The sequence below is a fragment of the Platichthys flesus genome, chromosome 4, assembly GCF_949316205.1.
Source record: "Platichthys flesus chromosome 4, fPlaFle2.1, whole genome shotgun sequence".
Lineage (NCBI taxonomy): Eukaryota > Metazoa > Chordata > Actinopteri > Pleuronectiformes > Pleuronectidae > Platichthys > Platichthys flesus.
Genome location: NC_084948.1, coordinates 24,546,451 through 24,569,859, shown reverse-complemented (window position 1 = coordinate 24,569,859; position 23,409 = coordinate 24,546,451). Strand labels below are relative to the sequence as shown.

General features: G+C 44.7%; 1 protein-coding gene across 1 annotated transcript in view; it reads right to left on the bottom strand.

Annotated features, from left to right (window-relative positions):
• Nucleotides 1-23,409, bottom strand: part of tenm4 (teneurin transmembrane protein 4) — a 120,828-nt gene that overhangs the window by 17,741 nt on the left and 79,678 nt on the right. Inside the window, exons 18-25 of the mRNA XM_062386504.1 lie at nt 22,945-23,212; nt 22,710-22,853; nt 19,736-19,985; nt 19,345-19,365; nt 14,318-14,550; nt 13,447-13,601; nt 7,324-8,201; nt 2,800-2,972 (exon numbers count right to left, since the gene is read on the bottom strand). Of these exons, the coding sequence (XP_062242488.1) occupies nt 2,800-2,972; nt 7,324-8,201; nt 13,447-13,601; nt 14,318-14,550; nt 19,345-19,365; nt 19,736-19,985; nt 22,710-22,853; nt 22,945-23,212 (2,122 nt within the window). The remainder of the gene's footprint in view (nt 1-2,799; nt 2,973-7,323; nt 8,202-13,446; nt 13,602-14,317; nt 14,551-19,344; nt 19,366-19,735; nt 19,986-22,709; nt 22,854-22,944; nt 23,213-23,409) is intronic.

Here is a 23,409-nt window from a genome sequence, read left to right as displayed (position 1 = left end):
GTTGACACGTCGGGGCAAAGTGGCCGCGACGATTTCTCTATTAGTCACAGAGAACAACAAGAAACGTCACGTGATCAGTCGGAGTCTCGCGTTTTGTTCTCGTTGTGTTGCTGAGACAAGAGAAACGGGCGGAGGAGGAGGAGGAGGAGGAGGAGGAAGAGGAGGAGGAGGAGGAGGCAGGGCTGACCTTGCACTGGCCCTCACCTCGCTCCATCATGCAGACACCTCGGACGGTTGACCGAGAGGCCGCTGGGACACACCGGGCCCGAGAGGAGGCCTCTGGGACCAGATGGAGCTGGAAAATACTGCTGAACTGGGATGTTGGTGCTAATGCATACGCACAGAGCAGCAGGGGAAGGAGCTGACCTGAGCTCAGATTTAAAAAACGGGGCTGTGGTCTGCTTAAAGGAAAACAAATGACAGAACATTGCGCAGGTGACCCCTCATGGTAGGGCTCGGTATTTTCACGTATCCAATACAAATCAGGACATTACGAAATATTCACCCTGTCAAAATAACAGCAGACAGAACGTTAACGTAATTATGACGTATTAATTTCTTATTAAATATTAAGATATTTTTTAAGACCCTGCAGAGCCTCGTTAGATATTAAAATTAAATAATACAGTTACAGTTCACTTGTAGTTATTATAACTAACAGCTACTCAAGTGCAATCCGATGACATTACTCCACTTGACTCTCAGTCTGATTCATGATTTTACTTTCATTCAATATTACATTCAGGAGTATATTCACATTTTAAAAAAGTCATGTTTGTTTTTTATACACGATATGTTTTATTATCTCCGTGATGAGTCTTCACCTGATTGGAGTTTAAAAAAAAAGACAAATTAATCTGCAATCTTTTGAGTTTTATGGTTTTCTGTTTCTTATAACGACACAATTAACCTTGTGGTGTGTTGCAGCTCGCACAGAGGAGGAAGAAGAGGAGGAGGAGGAGGAGGAGGAGGAGGAGGAGGAGGAGGAGGAGGAGGAGGAGGAGGAGGAGGAAGAAGAGGAGGAGTACAATCCCATTAACAGATGACCAGGAAGGAATCTCTAAGGCCGTGCATTTGTGTGTCATGTGATCGCCTCAGTCACAAGCGTACAAAGCCGACAACAGTGAATTAATTAACAGCAGAGATCCTGGCGCCTGCTCCCCTCGCCAGCAGATGTCTAAGACAAGGTCACAGCGCCGAGGTGACCGCTCCTTTGTGCAGCAGCGAGAAACTGGAGAGTTTCATCTTCCGCTGCAGCGAGTCAGGGGGACGAGCGGGTGGAGGACACGCGTTCAAACCCCAAATCAAACATTAGCAGGTGGAAGGTGCGGGTGGAGCAGGTCCAGGAAATTCAAAGATGACACCAGCTCATCAAAACAGAACATCAGTGAGACAAACCAGCGCCGGGTTTTATGACAGGAAATCAATTCAATTTCCATTTTGGTAAATGGAGGTTACACAACATATTGTTTTTTCTACTTTTTATTAAAAACAGAGCGGCAATAAACTCAACTGTGGGAAAGCTCTGTGACTGATAAGCAATGAGTCATTACATCTTCATTTGAAGTCTGTTCACTCGAAACACACAAAAATAATTACCTCCGCCAAGGAGGTTGTGTTTCCATCAGTGTGTGTGTTTGTCTGTCGTTTAGCAGGACTACGCACAAACTGTGGTACACATCACCAGGCAACTTGGGGGAAGGCTGCAGAATAATGGATCTTGATAAAGAAAAATCCGGTTTGTTTAGGAAACTGGTATTGATGAGTGTGTGTAATTTGGTGCAGGTCCAAATAAAAATCTGGATCTGGTGAATTTAAATGTGATTTCAAAGGATCCTGGTGGAGATATGGATTCTCTGAGTGCCTTGCTGGTTTCTAATCTAACTCCTGGTTTTAACCATGCAGGAGGGAAATGTCTAATTTACCCAGGGTTCTGGATCCGAGGTCGGCCTGACCCACAAAATGGTAAAACAATCAAAATATGTTTGTGTACTGATATGTTTTATATGAAAATGTCCAGAGACAAAGAACAATTGACCAGGTCCAGTTTAAACTATAGTATCCACCACACCAGTCTTAGTCAGAGGGAGCTCGTCTAACACCACTTGTCTTGGGACGTCGTACAAAGAGCTATCGGCCTCGACAACAAACCTTACAGGATCAGAGATGCACATAAAACCCTGCAGCAATGGCGACTGTGGACAAACCCTGACACGAAAGAACTCTGGAAAGTGTCTGCACAGTGTGGTCCAGGCTTCTTCTAATGTCCGGAGGGTTCTGACGAGGGGGAGGAGAACCCTTGACCCTGTCCTTAGCTTGTAAGGGCACCCAGTTCCTAAACTTATTGTATTTTTCAGTTTTCCCTCGCTTGTCGGAAAGTTCATCCATAACTTTAGGATAATCTCCGGCTGTATTCTCTCATTGCCTTGTTTAGAAAAACTCCAGATTGTTCAGAGCCTCTGACATTTGTCTTCCCACACAAAGAACCCCCCCCCCCCCCAAAGGTAATTTCAGGAGATTACGCAACGTTTTTGATTATATTTCATAATTATTGTGAATGTACTGCATGTCTGAAAAGCTTTTAGAATAGGTGTCGCTTTCAGAATATATGTCCAGAGTACTTAAGTCTCTTGTATAAATGACAAATTCAAAAAAGTTAATATACAAGTGTGATAAATGCAGTGCTGGAACTTTATGATATTTACAGTAAGTGAGAAAAACTTCATACATAACAAAGTTTTCATCACTGACAGTGACAGAGCACCTTAAACATCAGCAGCTCCACCTCCAGACACTTACCCTGCATGAGTGTGTAGAAGGTGCCAGAGGCCGACAGGTTGGTGGTGACGGTGATGTCCTCCTTGGTGGAGCCCTCCGCCTGGATGCGGACCGAGCTGTCGGCGGCCGAGCGGTAGCTGCTCACTCGGCCCGTCGGGTAAGTGATGTTAGTCAGCCGCCCGTAAGTGTCATACCTGCAAAGAAATACACTGATGTGAGTCAAACCGAAACGGGGGGGGCATCTGAAGCTGTGGGAAGCAGTGACGGAAGCAGAATCATCTGAAGCGCTTTGCCCGGACGAAAGATTTACCCGGTGTTGGGTGAGGTTTGTTAAAACATAAAGACGCCATCATCATAAATGCTGGTCAGGTTTGCATTAAATCCATGAAGGTGCATAAATGTGACTAATGAGTTGCTCTGTCACCTTAGATTTACTGTGATTATGAGTTGTTCTGCAGGATAAACTGATCAAGCAGTAATTACGTAAGGAAAGGAGCCTGAGATTTCCCTCTTGGTGTCACAAATCGTGAAAATGCGTCAAACGCCGGCAGTAAACACGGCAACAAATCCATCGACGCTGGCAGCCGGAGGTGATAAAACTCAAAAACTATTGGCTTTAATCACCGGAGCACAATCAGCACAGCCTCGTGCAAAATGTGCAACGTCGCGAATGAGTTGAACTTTTCCAGCTCTTCCAACAGGGGCGTGCACGAGACCGGAATACTAATGCTGCTCAGCTCGAGAGTAACCTTTAAAAGGATGGACGCACCAATTGACAGGGAAAAGCAGAAAGAAGCCACAAACCTCGTCACATTTGGAAATCTGCTTATTAGTTTATGAGATTAGCGACTCGGCCCTGATCTCGTGATACAGTCGGTGAAACGGGAGCGACTCCTTCGAGAGAATCAGTCGCTTCATCACAAACGGGAACATGAGTGGCCAGATTGTTTCATTTCACTCACAGAGCACATCGGCACGGAACAATTTGAAATCTCTCAGATTGCCAGTGTTCCAGAATAGGAGTGAGTGAACGGTGCATTACTCAGAATGAAGACTTTTATCTGCGCGCTGAATACAGATTGGAAAGCCCTCTTCTTCGATGTTGCCGCCTGCCATAATAAAGCCTCTAATAAATGAGACGGTGGGTGCTGGTGTACGGATATTTCCTCAGCGCTGCCATCTCGAATATCCAATATGGAGAGGAAGAGTGAGGGAGGAATCATCTCCCAGAGATAAACGTTATCTGATTTCCACTGCAGGGACTGGGATTCATGAGATGCGTTTCAAGCCCCAGCCCTCCACTTCAGGAAACACTAAATAGCAGAGTCATTTATATCTAAAGCATTTGATTTCTTTTGATACCGCCCTGTATTGTATCGGCGACTCAGTCTCCCTCTGTAACAATCAAGGTTTCCTGCACGCTATCGCCCCCCGTGCACTAACTGCTCCATTCACTGCAGACAAAGGGTGGATCCCTGTTTTGCCGTCACCTCCGCACGAGAGACCGAGGCCACAAGACAGAAATCTCCGTCTTGAGCGAAGCTGCACACCCCGGCTTGATCACTGACCCAAACTCTCTCCGTCTCAATTAGGGCCTCGAGCCAGAGCCGCTCCTCGGGGCTCCGCCGCTGAGCCGTAATGGCCGTGCCTCGGCTCAGCTGCCTATTAGCTTACTTTCTCTGGACATGAGGGGCATGCGGGGGCAGCGTTCTCAGCAGAAGGGAGAGGACTGCTTTCCCCACGGATGGCCACACAAGTCCATTCAGATTGCATCACCCCTGTGTCACACGCTAACTCTGTGACCTTTCACGCTGGCGCCCAACAATAGGCCGGACACTTCACATCAGCGTCCCCTGTAGCATACCTAAACTGGGCTCTACACGGAGCTGCTCTCGTGCTTTCACTCCCAGTCGCTGCCTGTACATTTCAGAACACGTGTGGCTAATGACCGTAAGGACAGAAACATACAGACAAGATGTTTCACGTGATGGAGGTGTTGCTGCTCCTGATGTGTTTAATCAGCTGAAGAAATCGAGGATCTTATTCCTATTTGCTGTTAAACAGAAGCATCACTGGCCTGTTAATTGGAGGCTAAGAGAACAATTAGGCATCCTTCAGATGATTTAATAGATTTACAGTAACCCCTAAGTGAGAGCACTTATCATTACAACAGAAACATTAGGAGGTCAGCGGAGCATCTGCGTTTACAGTAACCGTCAGAGCAGAGGAGACTGAAAGTAAGACCCTGAACCAGATGTCCTTTGTTCTCCAGTCAATCCTCCATGTCTTTACTTCTGCAGACACACAAATGAATCCTGATCTACTGGCTGCAGGACAAGAGCCGTGCACTAATTAATACCTTTAAATTACATAAAATATTCAGCCGTGCACTTTGTTGAGCAGATATACAAACACAGATATCAATCTGGATGATAGGAACTTATTGTTTTGACCCTCAGGTGATTCCCAATTGATTATCTGAATCATATGTAGAAAAGTATGGAATCATTTCTCAATTTGAAAGAGAAGAAAAAGGAAATTGATATAATTATAACAACATAATAACAACACCACAACTATTAGTAGTACTACTAATACTACTACTACGAACAGTGATATGAATAATAATAATATCAATGTCACTCAGGAGAGCAAATACCTGCACCAAGGCCCAATAGGGCTGTTTAACCACATTCAAATTGATTAAATCAACATTTTTAATTTTTAATTTTCCTTTGAATCTGCACCAAATTCCTAATTATAAATCATTCTCTGAGATATCAACACAACATGTTGTAAATAGCTTAATCTCTCTTGACAGACACCGAATCATTCCACGGTGAAAACATAACCTTGGTTGAAATGCAAGTTTAAAAAGGAAATGAACGGGTAACAGCTCCACAACCTAAATAAACCTTTATTTTTTTCTGACCATTACTTACACAATAAATACAATATAAAGCTTCTACCAGAGGTCTCGACACTAAGTTGACACCTTTCAAACAAAGCCCTTTGCATTTTGTATCTTTACCCCCCATTTACACACACACACACACACACACACACACACACACACACACACACACACACACACACACAGAAGGCAGGGAGCTATTATGCCCGGCCTATCAGGAGCAATCGGGGGTCTAGTGTCCTGCTCCACTCAAGGACACGTTGAGTGCCCTTGAGCATGCGAAGAACAGGAACTGCAGATTGAACCACCAACCCCTGTGATTAGAATATGACCTGCCATGCCCCCTGAGCCAAAGCCGAACAATGATGCAAATCTGGAATGAAACGTGTACACATCCCAGTACCCCCCCCCACCCCCCCCACACACACACACCACCCTTCTTTCTTTCTTTCATGTTAACTCTGTGTTAGAATAAAACATGCGTCTTTCAAACATCTTGAAACAAGCTGCACTTGTTTTCTTCTATTTCCTTAAATTGACGGTGAGATTTTGTAATTTGTTAAATGGAAACATCTCGATCGTTGTTTATGCTGCATCTTTACAAAAAGCCCTTTTGCCTTAACGCTGCTATAGCAACTCACTGTTGTCTTTACATAATGGCTGACACTGAGCTCAAAGCTGTTAACGACAGCAGCCATTTACAGAGGCAGAATTCAGAATTCAAACCACCCACTGGATTTGTTTAAGCCGCAGGCGATGCACTCCACCTTGAGAAATGCACGGCTGCGTTAGTGGCGTTTCCGCTGTGTGGCTCATTTTTTTTTTTCTTTCTTTCTTCCAGTTCAACCGTCTCGAATGACAACCAAATCAAACACAGGTGATAAATGTCTCCTCCGACTAAACAGAGCGCCTGATTACGTGTCAGAGTGTTCTATTCCTCCGGCGAGGTGTAACAGATGTCTGACCAGCCGATCTGCTTAATCACAGTTTTTTGGAGTGACAACCGGTTAGCACAGTGTCCCCCCGGTACAGCATATTAAGCTAAGGGACAGATTGCTCAGTGGAAGCCACGGAGAACATGAAATCCCGGGCTTACGGGCTGCGGCGTGTGGGAGCGCCCGACTGTTCCCTCACGATGTGCAGGGTTTGCCTCGATCAATTACTTCCTCGGTCCAATCTATTATGTTCCTGTACACAACAACTCAGAACGAGCCCCGGCCTGGATGCTGTCACTGCAAGCAAGGGTGCAAATAAGCAACATATCATGTGGTAATCCTATAAACGGGCAAATAGGATTACACCCGTACTAGAACAGGTCCTGTATTCTGATTGGCGTAGACATCCAGGCTATAGGAAGGCACCTCGAGTGCCCAAGAACTCTTCAACTCTTGAACATTTACTCACTAAAGCATCATAGCATTCACTGCCACAACAAATACAGCAGAGTTATTCTATAAATGACTTTGTAAAAATTGTATTTTGGATTTAGGAGATTTAACAGATCTATTTAGTCGCTCACTCACTCTCGGTGGCAAAGCGCTAATCTATAATGGGCTCAGCCGGGATCCAGACTCCAGATTATGTGGATTATAAAGGTGTTTTGCAAAACGTTTTTCTTAAAAATCACTCACTCGAAGAAGGTGGTCCATCCGTTTTCGTTCGTCTTGGTGGCCAGAAGTCCCGAGCTGCCATGGTAGGTCATCACCGCGAGTTCCTGACCCTGAGCGGCGACAGTTTTCAGGGCAGTGTTTGTCCCGATGGTGAACCAGAATGTCTGTCCATCGGGGACCATCAGCCACAGGGGCATTCCTGTCGTGTCCCTTCGGATGATCACCGTGTTCTTGTTCTTGTCGGTGATGCTGCTCAGATCCCCCCCTCCCGTGTAGGTCAAGTTGTAGAGGTGGTCTCCTGTCGTCAAGCTCTGTGTGAAGATGTGGCTGCCGTTGGAGTCGAACAGGTAGAGCTCGTCATTGATGGGAGAGGACACCTCGTACATGCTGAGGGGATTCAGATAGGGCTTGTTTCGGCGCACGTAGCGGATGCGAATGTTAGCCAGGTCTGCGATGTAAAGCTCCCCGTCTGGACAAACCGCCAGCGAGGAGGGCGCGTTCAGCTTGGCGTCCTTGGCATAGCCTTCGTCTCCGGAGTAACAATCACAGTTGGCGTCCGTCTTGCAGTCGCAGCCGCTCGGCGCCCCCGCAACCAGGGAGATCTCCCCGTTCGTGGACACCTGTCGGACTCGGTTTATCTTCTTCTCGTCCGACTCGGCGATGTACAGAATGCCATTGTGGGACACGGCGAGGGCGTTGGCGGACTCCAGGGTGGCGTGGATGGCCACTTTGCTCATTAGGAAATGATCGATCCCGGGGACCTGGCAGTGCATCGGGCGGCCGGCTACAATACGGACTTGATGGTTCGCCGAGATCTGGAGAACCACGTTGTTGTCCAGGACGTACAGGGAGTTGTCCATGGGACTCACGGCCAGGTCTGTGGGCCACTCCAGACGCACCTGAGAGGAAAAACAAACACACACACCAAAAACATCAGCTTCAGGTCACAGAAACAGACCGAGCCCTCATCGATCCACATGCTTTTCACTTTATCAGAGGGAAACAGTCCCTCAAGGGAAGAATCACAGAAAAGTGTTTAGAAAGAAAGATCTGCTGCTGCTTCAAAAAGAGGTGGGCGATCTCAAAGTGTAAACTGGAAGCAGATACATTTTTTTAAACGATTTACTATCTGATAAGACGTGGACATGCTTTATCCTTAAAAGGGTTGAACCACAAAAAACATGAAATTTAAGATCAAATTTGATAACGGAGGTGGTGAGGAAGGGCAGACGAGGGGAGATCATTCAAAGGATCCGATTAACTGAAAAGGAAAAAGCAGCACTTTCAATTGATCAGGAGAAGTGTGCACACCTCAGGACCTGGCGTCCGCCTCGCTCACCTCCACAAAGTCACGGTTTTCCCTCGCTCGGGGTTATTAATTTTGTAATGACGAGAGATTGCACGAGTCCTTGAGAGGAAACTGGAGCACACTTTACCAAATGAAAAGTCTAGCCTGCCTCTGGCGTCCTAAATTATGACTTATTGTTCTGCTAACAATGCATCAGGCTTTTAACAAATTGGAATGATTAGATTCATCCAATTTACCGGTCTCCCTCTCACTTATGATCCAGCAGGGATCTCTTAGGAGCATTATATGAAGTGCAATATTTCAATAGAAGCCTTGGGGCAGCAACAATGGAGGCTGATTAAAATCTGGACCAAAATACAAAAACAGGTTCAGATTTTAGACACAAGAGCAGCGTTAGCAGTGTTTTTAATACTTTGTCCCACCGCTGGGAAAAGGGAAGGTGAATGAATTCATGTGGCTTGCTACTGGAGTTGACTAATTTGTCATAATGACCTGGAAAAGGAAAATTGCATCGACCTTTAGCACTAAAAATGAGGAAATCTCCTGAGCATCAGGTCGTGTGCTCTTTAATATGAAATAAATTGCTGCCTCTGCCACCGTATCATACTCCTTAATTATGCTTTTTGGAATAAAAAGAACCTTTTACATTAGTCAAGTGAGACAGCTTCACGAAAGAGAGCAAAGCAAGTGCGTTGTGTGATTGTGGGAGCCAGTAGAAAGTGTCCAGCTGCCTACTTACTGTTAAGAATGCATGTATTTCAGAAATGTGAATTAAATAACCTAAAATTTGTGATAAGAGAAAGGAGCAACACACCTTTTGTTTTGAGAGAGAGATAAATTATCCTTATTTTGGGGCAAAGTACATGAATTGTAGATAGTATACACGGTATAATATGCAGTTGTGTACCTATACAAGTAACCATCTTTTTTCTTTTCACCTGTTTCTTACTGTGTCTTTGTCCCATCATAACCACTAACATTTCAAACAGGAATCAAGTTTTGTACTTTGCTTCAGTTTCATTCTCTTTTGGGAAATATGTATTTTCAAACGATGTGGTAACTTTCAAAACAAAAACAAACTACAGACAAATCGTGAGTATGATGAGTTAAATGTGTCTTTCAGAAACTAGACATTGCTATATTTGAGAAATGATGAGAGAGAAAATGTATGATTTCTAATGCAGCTGAAAATGCCTGTACACTATAAGATTAAATACACAAACTTAGATAATACTTGTATGTGCCCTTTGACAATGGACACTTCTAACCGGAGCACAAAGGTTCTCACTCCTCTTTTGTTTGTTTGTTATTATTGACCGTGAGAAAGTCAGAAGTCAACTTGCCCAGCTCTTCTGCTCGTGTGCTCGAAGTAAGATCCCGATAAATATAAAGAAAACTGCAGTTAAGGTGCTTCAGGGAAATAGTTTCTGCTGATGAATGAGGAATGAAATCAAGGTTGACTAATAACATTTAGTTTAACGTTGCGTCTCTGCACCACAATCACAATGTCACATTGAGCAAACAGTTGCTAAAAGCCATTTATTGCCTTTTTCATATACCTGCTATCTGGCAAATATTCCTAATTTTCCAGACATTAAGGCAGTGGAAATCATTTTCAAACTGATTGTAGATATGGAGATGATTATTTAAATCTGTGCTCCTCTTTAAAACCTGTCCAGCCTTGATTGAAAAACTGATTTGACGCAGCTCCGGGTCTCTTAAAAAAACCTCACACACAAAATGGAGGAGGTTTTAAATAATAACACATGTGTTTAGCAACAAACAACAAACTGGATACGAGCAGAAAAATGCGTTTGCTCGGGGGAAGCGATGGGAGAGACTTTTCAATTTCTTAAAACCTATATCTTGTCAACAGTTCGCGGGTTAAATATTTCATGAGGCGGAGTGTGGAGCGGCCCGGGGGGAGCTGCCTGTAAGGAGGTTTTCACGCCACTCTGACTGATGAGGGGGATATTTCCCGAGCTGCTGCCCCATATGCTGTAACCCGATCACACCCTCCCCTCTCATACAGTGGGGCAGCTGTCAGTGAAGTCTGCCACTCGCCGAGGAACCCACAACGTGCTCATCAGCCGAGAGAGCGCCGGGGCCACGGAATCAAACAACACAACACCCGGGGACTATTTTTAAATGTATTTGCACCGGCATTAGAGCTTTAATGACATTTTCCATTAGCGATCTCCCCTCTCTTTGCTCACACCAGCGTGATGCCTGTCTGAAGAAAAGTAATATGTCATTATTTGAAGCCCCCTCTCATGTTTTAATTGAATGTCACAGTCAGAGGCGTGATAAAGCTTTCTGAAGCCGCTAACACCCCTTGAAATATGTTCAAGAGAACTTGTTTTAAGACGCGGTTTTCCCTCTATTTGAGATTGAACTCAGCAGCGGGAGGGTTGGGGATGGGGGGGGGGGGGGTTGATGTGGAGAAGATTTCGAAGAATTGACGCCAAAAACGGAGCCGATTTCTGAAACATGGAGGAACCTGAACGCCTCGGTGTAACTAACCGGAAAAAGATTCCAGAACAAGGTCAAACTCTTGTCCTCTTGAAGTGAGAATCAGACGTGAGAGACGAGGGGAAGGTTAAAGCGAACGGACCTGGAATCCTGAGTGAGTCGAGCTGCACGTCGCTTCCTGCACAGATGGCGAGATAACAATGACCTCATCAGGGGCGACAGGGAAATCTGACTTTATTATTATTTGTATTTTTTTTTGTGTTGCCTTAAACAGGTGAAGTACCGGAGAAGTAATGACCAGTATGATGAGTCTCCTCTGGAGAAACCCGGGGCCTAAGTGAGGGGTCGGGGAGTGTTTGAAGGAGGAAGCTACAGCGTGCGCCCTGGATGAATTTTTAATGGATGCTTTTTACCGTCTGAGTGTCTCTGCTAGTGCTTGTGCGATTTGTCATCGTTGTGTAGCTGTGTCCTCTCGGCTCTGGCACTGGGATGGCGAGCATCTATAGGCGCTTGTGTGTGAGTGCAGTGGGGTAGGGAAGGGAGGGAAGGGAGGGAAGGGGGGGGGGGTGTAAGAGAGCAGCGAGCAGGGGTCATGATGGGGATGGAGTTCCCTCAGGCTGGAAATGGGCAACTGGAGGCTTCGCTCCCTCCGCTGAATACTTCATTTCAAACAAAAAGCCTCCAAAAGACGTGCTCACGGCCCCTCAGGAGGTTTTCCTTTATGATCGCTGTACTCAATAACACACACGATAGGGCAGGAAACAAACTGGTGCGGGGGAACACACACAGAGCCGAGCAGAGGCGATCAGATCCCATCATTAAACCCAAGAAATGCTCCGTTCACGGGAGTGAAGCGAAAACAATTACAGATACTGAAGACAACACATAAAAACACACACACAGTGTCGTTTTTAAATATGAACAAAAACAACCCTCATATTGTGAAAATTGTGAGTGTGAGGAAAAGAACAGCTGCAAGACTGAAAAACAGTGAAAGCTCTGTCTTGTCGCTGAGCCGAGACCGGTGTGACCTCGGTGCAGCGTCCTTGCCTCGGGGTGGGGGGGGGTGGGGGGTCTGTCTGGTGTAGCAGTATGGTACATATGCCCATATGTGTGTGTGCCTGTATATGCTTTTGCGTGCATGAGTGAATTGAGAGCACGTGAGGTCGAAGGTCACCCTTGTCATCCCCCTACAGCTATAGGTCAGTGGCCCTTTGTGTTTGTGGACGTTTGGCCACTTGACGCAGGCGTGGGGGCTCCTGGGACTTCCTGTGATTTCCTCCCCGCTCTGGACCGAGGCCAATTAATTGCTCATTTTCATTATTTATACGTATTTGTGTGTTAACCGTAAGATGATTTAAATTTTTTATAATGCGCCAAAGCCTGCACAGCTGTGTTTGGGGCCCGCTTTCCTGAATTCATTATCTCGTGGGCCAATTAAATCCATCGTGGTGAATCCAGACCGTCCGTAATGCAGTGAATTTAACATCCTCTCCTTTCTGTTCAGAGAGGCAGGGTTTGCTTTTAAAAAACATCAAAAATGTAATTTATTCTAAAGCTATAAACATGCATAAGTCAAATACACCACACACTGTGAGCCTCTACTCTCAGATAAGAACTTTATTTTGTTCTTATTTTAGATTTTTTTATAATCACTCCTCGTTTTTTATTGCCGCCGAGGAGGTTATGATTTCTTTGTTTGTTGTTTGTTATAAGGAAGATTAAAAGAAGAAGAAACCAATCAACTCTGGTGCAGATCAGGATCCAGGATTTGTTTTTCACTATATTTAACATATGAAAAAGGAAATAAGGCATATTTACGTGACTGATATCAGATCAGAGTGAATTTAAATGTATTCTACTTCTAGTTTTGCATTGTGTATATAGTATTTAGTTTATAGTTCTTCTACTGTGATATTGTATTTTGATGTTTTTCTTGTTCTCCTTGTTAAAAAAGAAATTTCCTTTTTCGAAAAATAAAAATGACCTGAGAACTATTTCATTTATCCTTCGTCATCATTCCTGACAGACCACAGCTATAGATAATTCACTGACACGGGTTCAGGTGAACACAGGAAACGGTATTCAGTTTGAAAACTGAATCCCAACAGACGGCTAAATGCCTGTGAGCTCCCACGTTCTTCCTCTGTATCCTCTGGAAGTGATGTGAATCTGAAAAACTGGCATCATGTGGCCGATAAACAAAACAACAAAAAAAACGAGGGCTACTGGATCCCGGCACAGAGTTTCCATCTACACAAACAAAAGCTCTCGGTGTGCCGGGGACCAGGGTCAGTCAAGGAGAGCGGTGTTGGCTGAGAGACAGGAAAGCACACGCTGGCCGGGGGGGGTCAGAGAGCTACCTGAGAGATGTCCATCACAGCGTCGCAGCTGAGGGGTCGGGCAGAGGTCAGGTCGTTGAAGCCCAGCAGGGTGGAGATGATGCCGTTCTGATCAATCCGGCGAATCATGGTCCCGTCCACGAAGAAGATGACACCGTATTTATCCACCGTGATTCCTGCAGGAGAGAGTCACAGGGCGGACAGAGGAGTAAAACACTCATCGGTTCTTTTGTTTATCGGGGAGCTAATGTGAGGACTGAACACCGCTAATTGCAATTCGGGGCTATTTGTTAGGGGTTGAAATTAAAGAGTAATCACGGCAATGAAAGTAATTCTAGGATTGATTTGTTCAATCAATATAGGGGGAACAATTGAAACATCAAAATAGATGAATAGTACTGTAGGCATTGATTCAATTACAGCGAAAATTCCATCGATGCAGTTTCTTTGCTCTTTTGCTCTCGGCCTCAAACAACAAGGAAGAGGAGAACAGTGACTTTAGCTCTGTTCTTCCATCACAACGTGAATTTAAACACAGATGAACATGCTCAGCCTGTAAAGCCAAATATTCTCTGTTCAACTCAAACCTGGACTGTACACGTTGCCCATCTCCGAGGGACCGGAGTGTTATTTCAGTGCATATGAATCACGACTTCATCCCAGTGGAGGACAAAGAGAGAGCATGTGATCTAATGACTAATGCATCATCCAAATATGGAAGCAACGAAAAAAAAAAAAGACCCCGGGATAACACATGGAGAGGCAGGCTTTAAAAAAACAAAAAAAAACAAATTATGTTATTATAATAACCGAGAGAAGAGAATCTGAAGAGTCCACATGATGAACCGGCCCCCGACACACTACACTGGTTATAATAACATCCATTCGTTACCTCTGGGGTTCGTGAGCGTGGCCTCGACCGCTTTCCCCCCGTCCCCGCAGCGGGTGTCGTCGTACGGGAGACACTGGTCCCCGGTGCCGGCCAGCAGCTCCAGGTTCTTGGCCACGTCTTTCACCACGTTCAGGGACTTGACCTTGAACACCTTCCTGCTGCTGGTGTCCGAGAGGTACACGGCGCCGTTCACCGGACTGGTGGCCAGATAGTACTTGTGAGCGGGGCTGTTGCTGGAGGGAAGGAGGGAACAAGAGAGGAAGATGAGGAGGAGGAGGAGGAGGAGGTCAATAAAGCTGGAAGGGCTACAGTGCTTTCAATAAGAAACATTTTGTAATACAATTAAAATGGATTGAAAAGCCATTTAGAGAGTCAATTGGGCACAATTAGAGTTTAAACCAATGACACGGAAAAAGGAAAAAACTGAATGAGATTAAACGTGACACGATGATGGAGCTTATAACTCATCTTCAAGAGTTCGGCTTAGTGGAAAAATCCCTGTTGTCAAAAAGTGAGTGGGTTCTCAACTCCTCCACATGCACTGATGTGTGAAACATACTTTCCGTGTACAAATACACGTCTCCACCTTATTTCAAATCATGGACGAGGTAATGATGTTGAAGGGAGAATGCGTGACGACAAAAGAGAAATGATGGGTTTAGTTGGACTCTAAAGACTTTGTGACAGAAATCCTAATTAAAATTCCTCCCCTGGCCCCGAGAAATCTCTGTGATACCATCTGAGAGCGACAACATGAAACACACACACACACACAGTCGCACACACAGCGGCAGGGGGCTGCTGCGTATCGCTGGAACGACTACACACATGTATGTTTTTGTATTTCCCCTGGGAATGTTTTTTTTTTTTTTTTATTAGACAAACAGAAATCTACTGCTGAAGCTGCAATCCAAACACATTACGTATCCATCAGGGAACAACAACAACAACAACAACAACAACAAAAAACATCCCTTTAAACCCCCCAAACCAAGTCAACAAGGTAAATCCTGCAGACACACACACACAGGAGATCCCCCCCCCCAACCTGACAGACAAACAGACACAAGAGCCAAATAAAGCCAAAAGTCCTCGTGAGGATCGGTGTCAGCAAACAAAGACGAGTGCAGACACATCCATAGAAATACAGATGAAGTGACGGAGAAGGTTTATTCTCCAAACTTCCAACCCTCACTCTAAACCCATCTCATCCCTGACCCCCCCTCCACCCACTATTTCTTGCAAACAAAAGGCCATGTGAAAATATTAAAGCATAACACAATGTCGCTAAAGGCCCAGTGCCACTTTAAACCACAGGATACTGGCACTGGTGGAGGTTTGATAAAGATTTTACAAGCTTGCCTGTGCTCCCGTTAAAACAGCACAAGGCCCAAATGGTCCGAATGAAAGTCTTTCGTCTGCAGGAGTCAGACGTGTGACAAGCGTCCGACTGACACAGTTAAGTTTCTTGCTGATAACAGAAAGATTGTGGCTGTATGCATGATTTCCTCGATTCTAGGCATATGCAGCATACAAAATGAAGTGGATAGATCAAGCAGCAAGGCAAAACCTGAAAGATATTAAATGTTAAGTTCAAGCCAGGCTCAGAAAATGTATAACCAACTATTTGGCTCCTCGATAAAAGCATACATGCAGAGTTTAACTGTACAGTTTTAATGAGTTCATTTAATTGAATCACTTTAAATTGAGCCTCCTTGTTTTGTTAGGTCTTTATACTACTGGTCAACCCCCCCCCCCCCCCCCCCCCCCCCCTGCAGATACCCAGAGTTCTCAGGTCAGGATACAACACTGTTCTGCCAGATCCGATAAGCATTATGGAGAAACCTGTCAGCAAGGCATCACTCAAAGTGGATTAAGACAGAATTTCAACTACAACCTTGAGCTGGTGGTCGACGTGCCAGACGTTGTGCCAGAGCTCATATATTTTGTATAACGCAACGAGATCACAGGACTGGAGGTTCTGTGGGATTGTCAACTCCGGTCGGTGCAGGATTTTAAATGACAATTGACCTTCATTGAATCAGTGATGACAGCGAACCTCAGGCGCACACACGTCAAAAGATCTGACCACTGACCAGTTTGACTGATGTGTTGGTTTGAAGGTCCAGGTGCAAGTGGCTGCTTTAGAAAAACAACGGCTGTGTATTTATACTTTAAATGTTTTGCAAATCATATAATATTTATATTTTTGACCTTTAACAACCAATATATATATATATATATATATATAACAGCAAAAGGGAATTGGTAAAGACCCCTTATGACAAAGAAGTGGAATTGATATTTTAATGTTTTTTTTACAGGTACTTAAAACCTCAATGCATATCTTTCCTGTATTGTTTATTCTGTAAAAATAAAAGATTTTTATACCAGCAACATATCCGGGCCCGCACCAGCAGGCTCGGGACAGTTTCATCCCCCAGGCCATAAGACTTTTAAACTCCTCCCAACTGCAATAACTCCACATAACTCTAAATAAGCACCATGGCATATTTGCACTATTGCACAAAATTGCACTTCTGTTTTTCTTTCTTCAGCTGTATATATATATATTTAGATATATATATATATTATTTCATATTTTAAATTGTTGATATTCTATTTTACACTTGTTTATAATAAATTTTAAAATAAAACTCTTGAATCTTGAATCTAGAGATCTACATCTATATCATCTTTGAAAGGCTCATATCAGTGGATCTTTATAGGCAAACCGATAAAAACAACGTTATTAGCTTTTGTGTTGGACTAACAACAACACAAGCATAAAACTCTATCCACCGTGTTTGAGAAAATCTGCACTTTGGATTGAGCTTCTGCAAAAAGCCAGATTTTTATTCACAGATTACACCCGAGAGGCCGAAACTCCCAGAATAAAGCTTTGTTTAAAAGATACCTGTGTGTGTGTTGACAGGGGCCTCAGTGTAGTAGGTCAGTAGCAAGCCTCAATAACCGGATCCTGCTTTGCATTCTATCTGCCATGTGCATTCAGCTGATACCTTATCAGCTCCCAGTTGCATGTCGAACAGTCCTGGACCCCCCGCTGTGTTTGAAACTATGAAGCGCTGTTGCCTGACCTTGAGCTACGGCCATATATTCCATCTATATTCACTGACAACATCTAGTTTGTAGAAGATAATTGGATTTTGCCGCATGCTGGTGTGGCAATGGAGGGAGCGTGTGTGGAGTGGATGGGGACACCCTTAGTAGGGGGTCAATGAACACACCGCGGTGAGATCAGCCGGCATCCAGTCCGACCGCGAGCTCGCTCACGGACAGGAGGCAGCCACCCATTTTAAACAGACACACGCTGTGTTTACCAGGATGTAGCTCCTTCATAATTTGCAAATGTGCTCGGAGGGCCGAGGCCAAAGGAACAGAGCTCTGACATTTCTTTAGTCTCGCACTGGCAAACAGATCATGTCTGTGTGTGAGAGGTTTATAAGCTCCTGTACGTAAGATAACATTTTTGTTCTGCACAAAGACACGTATGAAGTAAAGAGAGGAGGTGGTTGCACAGTGGGAAGTAGAATTACTCACCCTGCATCCCCACTGTTTATTTACAGGCCCATATGAGATCACTGTGACCTATGACCACTGAAATCTAATAAACTAATCTTTGAGTTTGAGAGAAAGCTGATCAGAATTGTCACTGTGACATTGACCTTTGACCTCCCAGAACTAATCCATTAATCCCTGAGTCTAAGTGAATGTTGGTGCCAATTTTGAAAGAATTATCTCGAGTTGTTGTTAAGCTCACATGTTCAGAAGGGGGGTTGGTGAGGTCAAAGTGACCTTTGACCTCCAAAAAACCCAGATGTAATGAAATTCCCTGTAGGTGCATCCCGATTTATCAAGTTTACAAGATCACTGTGACAGAAACCTTTGACCTACAACAACCAAAATTAAAAGAGTTTGTTTTTGAGTCAAATTGAATGTTTTTGCAAAATTTGAAGAAATTCCCTCGTGGCGTTCTTGAGATATCGTGTTCACAAGAGCAGAACAGACATGAGGCCACTGTCTGTTGTGCTGCTGCACAGACATTAACCCCAGTAAACTGTGTCTGACTGTTTTATTAATCTGGTCATTTTAGAGGCCAGCGACCAGCATCACTAGGTTTTTCATCTTCAGCTTGACAACATGTTCCCCTGCTGAAGTTGTGCCCCCTCCCCCCCCCCAATTGAAAGTCAATCAATAATCCTTTGCCGCAGACATGATATCTAAAGACAGCAACCAGAGATTTCCCCCGCCGCCTCCTGCCACGGAAAATTAGGTTTGTGCATCTTAAGCCATTGATACAATCTTCACCGAGCTGCCATCTTAGGAGGCTTTGTAAATAAAAACTTAAAATCAGGTCTTAATCAGATTTTTACATCGACGCCGTCAGGAAGCCGTTGATTTAATTCAGAGACAAATCTTTATTTTTAGGGTGCTTTCAATACTTTTCAAATATTGTTCCTTCAATAGGAATTAGTTCATCGTGCAACATTTCTCTAACACTGCCAGGATGAAAAAAATAATCCTGCCTTTCATGAAGGTTGGATTTGTTGCAGTGGACTTGTGTTGCATTGCTCTGGGAAGCACGGTGCATGTTCTATTTCCTACTGTACTCAGGTGTTGTTTATTCAACACATCACTCGTTTGTGACAATTGCATAAATTATATTATATCGGACAATACCTGACTCCTTGTTATTAACCCTGAGTGAAAGTACGGCCTCTGTTGAATCATCAATTAACTGGATCCTCTCTCTGCAATCACACGTACAGACGCAAACACACAGAAGTGAACAAGCCACTAAGTCCAGAGATCAGCTCGGAGGACGTACTTACTAACCCCCCCCGGAAATCTCCAGCTTTATGAAGATGGAGCTGATGCGGTCAGTGTTTTAATAAAGGATCTTCCCGCTGCCTGTGTGAAATTGGCTTTAAAGGTCAACTTCTGCATCAAGTATGTGGCCTGTACACTTTTTCATCGTAATTTGGACAAATGCTGGGGCGGCTTACCTATGCCTGAAGTCTTTATTTCTTTCAGTTTGACAAAAGCAGCAGGAAATGAGAGAAGAAAGAGAAAAGGAGAGGAAATGTTAGTTGTTAGTAAAAAAGAATTAAAACAAGAGAGAATCATGCAAAGCCTTCAGATTTCCACTCAAAAAACAGATTCATCTTATACTTGGACATTTTTTTCCCTTAAGAGCCCGTTACATCCTCTTCACCCTCTATCAGGGGGCCAAGCTCCAGCTGATACAGGTGGACCAGGGAGGAGAGACCATCCATCCTGGGGCCTTCAGGGCATTTCTCTCTATCTCAATCGCCCTCGGTGGTTTATGACCTGTGCGCGAGCCCACCTGAGGCCTCGGCTCTGAGTGAACGTTAGTAAGGCGACTCCTCGGGTTACCTGAGCTCCAGGACGCTGGTGACATTCCCCGTGGTGAAGATCCTCCTCACGTAGTTGAAGTCCCCCACGTAGAGACTCCCGTCCGAGCCGCAGGCCAGAGCCACGGGGGCCAGCAGCTTGTTCCCGTCCGCCAGGCCGTTGCAGCTGGGGCAGGAGATGCTGCGCCTGCGCCCGTTGCCCATCACGCTGCCGATCACAGGAGGCTGCTGGGAGATGAAGACGTTCTCCCCGTTTCCCATGTGAAGGATCCCTAATGAGACACACAGGAGAGAAACATGTAACACCTGCAACCTGTTTGGCTTGAGCAGTTTCAAGGCTGGGGGCTAAAGATTGGACGCAAGATGAAACCAAACAAAGAGCAGTGGGTCTTAAGTGGTTTTGAGGGCTGCCCCCCCCGAAAGTCATCAAGTCAAACAGCCTTGGGCCGAGTGACACTCTACAAGTCCAGCCTTGTTTCTGTGTTTTTCTTTTTGTGTGCTACTCATTCCAGGGACATCTTGGCCCCTGGAAAAAAAATCCAGGCCATCTTCTCCTGAGGAACAAACTTGTTAAAGAAGAACAATTAGAAACTAGAGCATCTTATATATGTCACAAAAGGCATAGGTGTTGAAGTTGAATGCTATAATTACTGTCCATATGTAATAATGTGCAAAAAATATATTTTACAATTAATTAACATAGTTATATATCTGTGGCAAAAACTAGAGTCAACAGTTACACTGGGAAATGCATTAACATGTTTATAACCTCTTCTTTTCACCACAGTGATAATAAAGGCTGCACCCAATTAGTTTTTATGCTTACATGCATATATTAACTCAAGCTCCACAACTTGTTTATGAAATTTATATTACTTCATTAGCTGTTATCATTATTATCCTGTTTACATAAAATGAATTCTTATTCGATTATATGGAGGAAATACCATCTGCAGTTTCACTCAAATAAAAAAAAGAAATATTGAAAGCAGAGTAAAGTTACATCCGGATTCTGGCAGCTACAGATCCAGAAATATGCAAATCAAATTGGAATCTGCTGGGAACAGATTTCCAGTCTGGTGTGTAGAGACGCACAGAGGGCTTTGCAAATATGTTTGGAAATTTCATGTCACAAGATTTAATTAAATAACTAAGATACTCGCGCTGCTTCGTGTGTGTGTGTTATTATTGTGTGTGTGTAATAATGTGAGGTGCAATTAGCGAGTGGCGGACAACAAGATTAAAGTGGGAGGCTAACTGCATGTGGCCCTGTTCCTGCTGGACAGGGTGTAGTAGGAGAGAGGGTTTGAAAAGCAGAGGCCGTTCCAATGCACTGATGCTGAAAGTTTCCTCTGTTCAAATGCACATGAGATGTCAATTTTTAAAAAGAAACACTTCTCTGTGTGTGCAGCTCTGCCAGCTCAGGCCACGAAAGCTGCTCCGAGTGACTCACGTTTGCATATAGAGGTGAAACACAGGCACACACCAAAAAGCCCTCGGCACGAGTGGAATCTCTCGGAGATGGAGAATTACCACACAGGCTCAGAGAAATTGACTTTCCTCGAGTCAAAAATTGCGTCTCGCCCTCTTTTCTACCTCCGCCGGATTTGTGCAGCATAAAAAATAGGCAGAACGCGTGCAGGAGTCAAGCTCACACCCACAGACGCACACACACACACACACACACACACACACACACGCACACTTTGCTTCCATTAGCGTTGCCAATCTTCTCTTGGAGAGATTTCAGATATGCAAATGTAAAGATGTTCCTGCTGCCCAGTCGATGTAATCATATTTGAAATTGAGCATCTGCATGTGTTTCTGCTCCTGATGGTTCTCGCCGACCCGAGTTTCTTTGAGCATCGAAACATTTGGTCCATCGGAAAGGATCAGCCAGGCGTCCCCTTCCCGGGACATGATTTAATCTTAGGGGCCGCTGCTGCTGCTGCGAGGAGCAGACTGGTGGCAATTAAATTAGGGAAGATTCTAAAAATGCTGGGCATGTACCCGACACTGAGGTGCCACAGGGTGGAGGTGCTGGAGGAAGCAGCGGCGGAGGTGGAGGTGATGGGGGGGGGGCAAGTTGCAGCTCCCTCCTTCCTCCCGGACAGCACACATTCAGACTCAGCAGGTTTTAGTGCGATGGATCAAAGTGCCACCTTCCCGAGCACTTTTCATGTAAGCATGCCTCATCTCCTCTGATGAGCCCCGTCGCAGACACAAACACACTGTGGGGCCCAGGAGCTGCCCCCCCCCCCCCCCCCTTCCTGCCTTTCAGGAGTAATTCGCTGGCAATAAGAAAATAGATCCCACCCCCTCCTTAAAAAATGGACAGCGGTAATAAAAAAAAGTGAGACCTATCTGACGGCACATGGCGCTGCTGAGGGGGAAAAAGACCCAGAATGCTTTTGACAGGGGGGGACAATTCAATGTTACACTAAAAGCATCACACAAAGGCTCAGCGTGGACATGGGGGCACTTAGGTGCACTCTGGATCACATTCTGGATCATAAGTGTAAAATGTGACAGGGAGCAGTCAACTTAAGGAGTGCAGCGCAAATGGGGCCATCTTAAACTTAAGTTAAGTAAAAAAGTAAAAGTTAAATAATGTATTTCTTTGAAATGAAGCTAAAATTAAATAATTGTCCTTATATCTGTAACTTTCGTTAAATGACTAAAGGTGACCTTCACAGTTTCATAAAGAAAAGTGCAAACCAGCATCACCACAGACTCGTGCTCCAGTTACTATAAAAAGAAATCTGCATTGTGCTGAGACAAATTCTTAGAAGCTTCCTACATTAACTAGAACTGCAGCGGAACACAGGTGTATTTACGTCTCTGTGATAGTTTAAAACATTTTTTAACAATGGAGGATATAATGTGCTGATTGTTAAGATTTCTTGCAGTTCATAATTATCCTCGGGGGACTGTGTTTTGATGAATGAGAGGCCGAGCATGGGGAATTTAAAACAGAGGATTAGGCGCTGACTCACCACTCTGGATATTTAAAGCATGGTGCTTGTCTATGGTCCACCCTCCCAGTTTGGAGGCTGTGAGTTCGTATCCCTGCAGAACAGCCGTCCTCTTCTCCCACAGGATAAGATCTGGACATGACTCGTACTCGAAACCCACCGATACTGGAGCGAGGAGAAAAGACAAAACCAGCATTAGTGGACTCTGTGTGTAAACTAAACATAATTGTGTGTATTCGATTTATACTCTACTCACCGAAGGCTTCAGACAGGCCGTAGACCTTCTGGCTGTAGACGTCCGCCTTGTCCCACACAAAGTAGTACGAGAGGTTGGGGGCAGCGGGAAACCACTTCCTGAACAGCCGGCCCTCCACGGCCACCATGAGGTGAACCTTCATCAGGTTGAAAGGGATGCTGGAGTGGCTGAGGGTCACTCTCAGGATTGACTTGTAACCTGGGGTCCTGCTGCTTAAATAGCCCAGTTTCATATCTGATCCTGGAATAGGCACTTCCTCCTGCAGCGACTGTGGACACACAACAAAACAACAAAATGCTTATCGACGACAGAAAGAAAAACACAAATCGTTAGCCGGCCGCGCTGTAAATGCTAAACTGATTAGAAACGTATTGTCTGCCGGGTTTGTGTCTGCATTAAAAAGTGATAATCATCTTTTCTTCAGGCAGATTATCAATTTGTCATTTATCTGGTCAGCGGCCACTC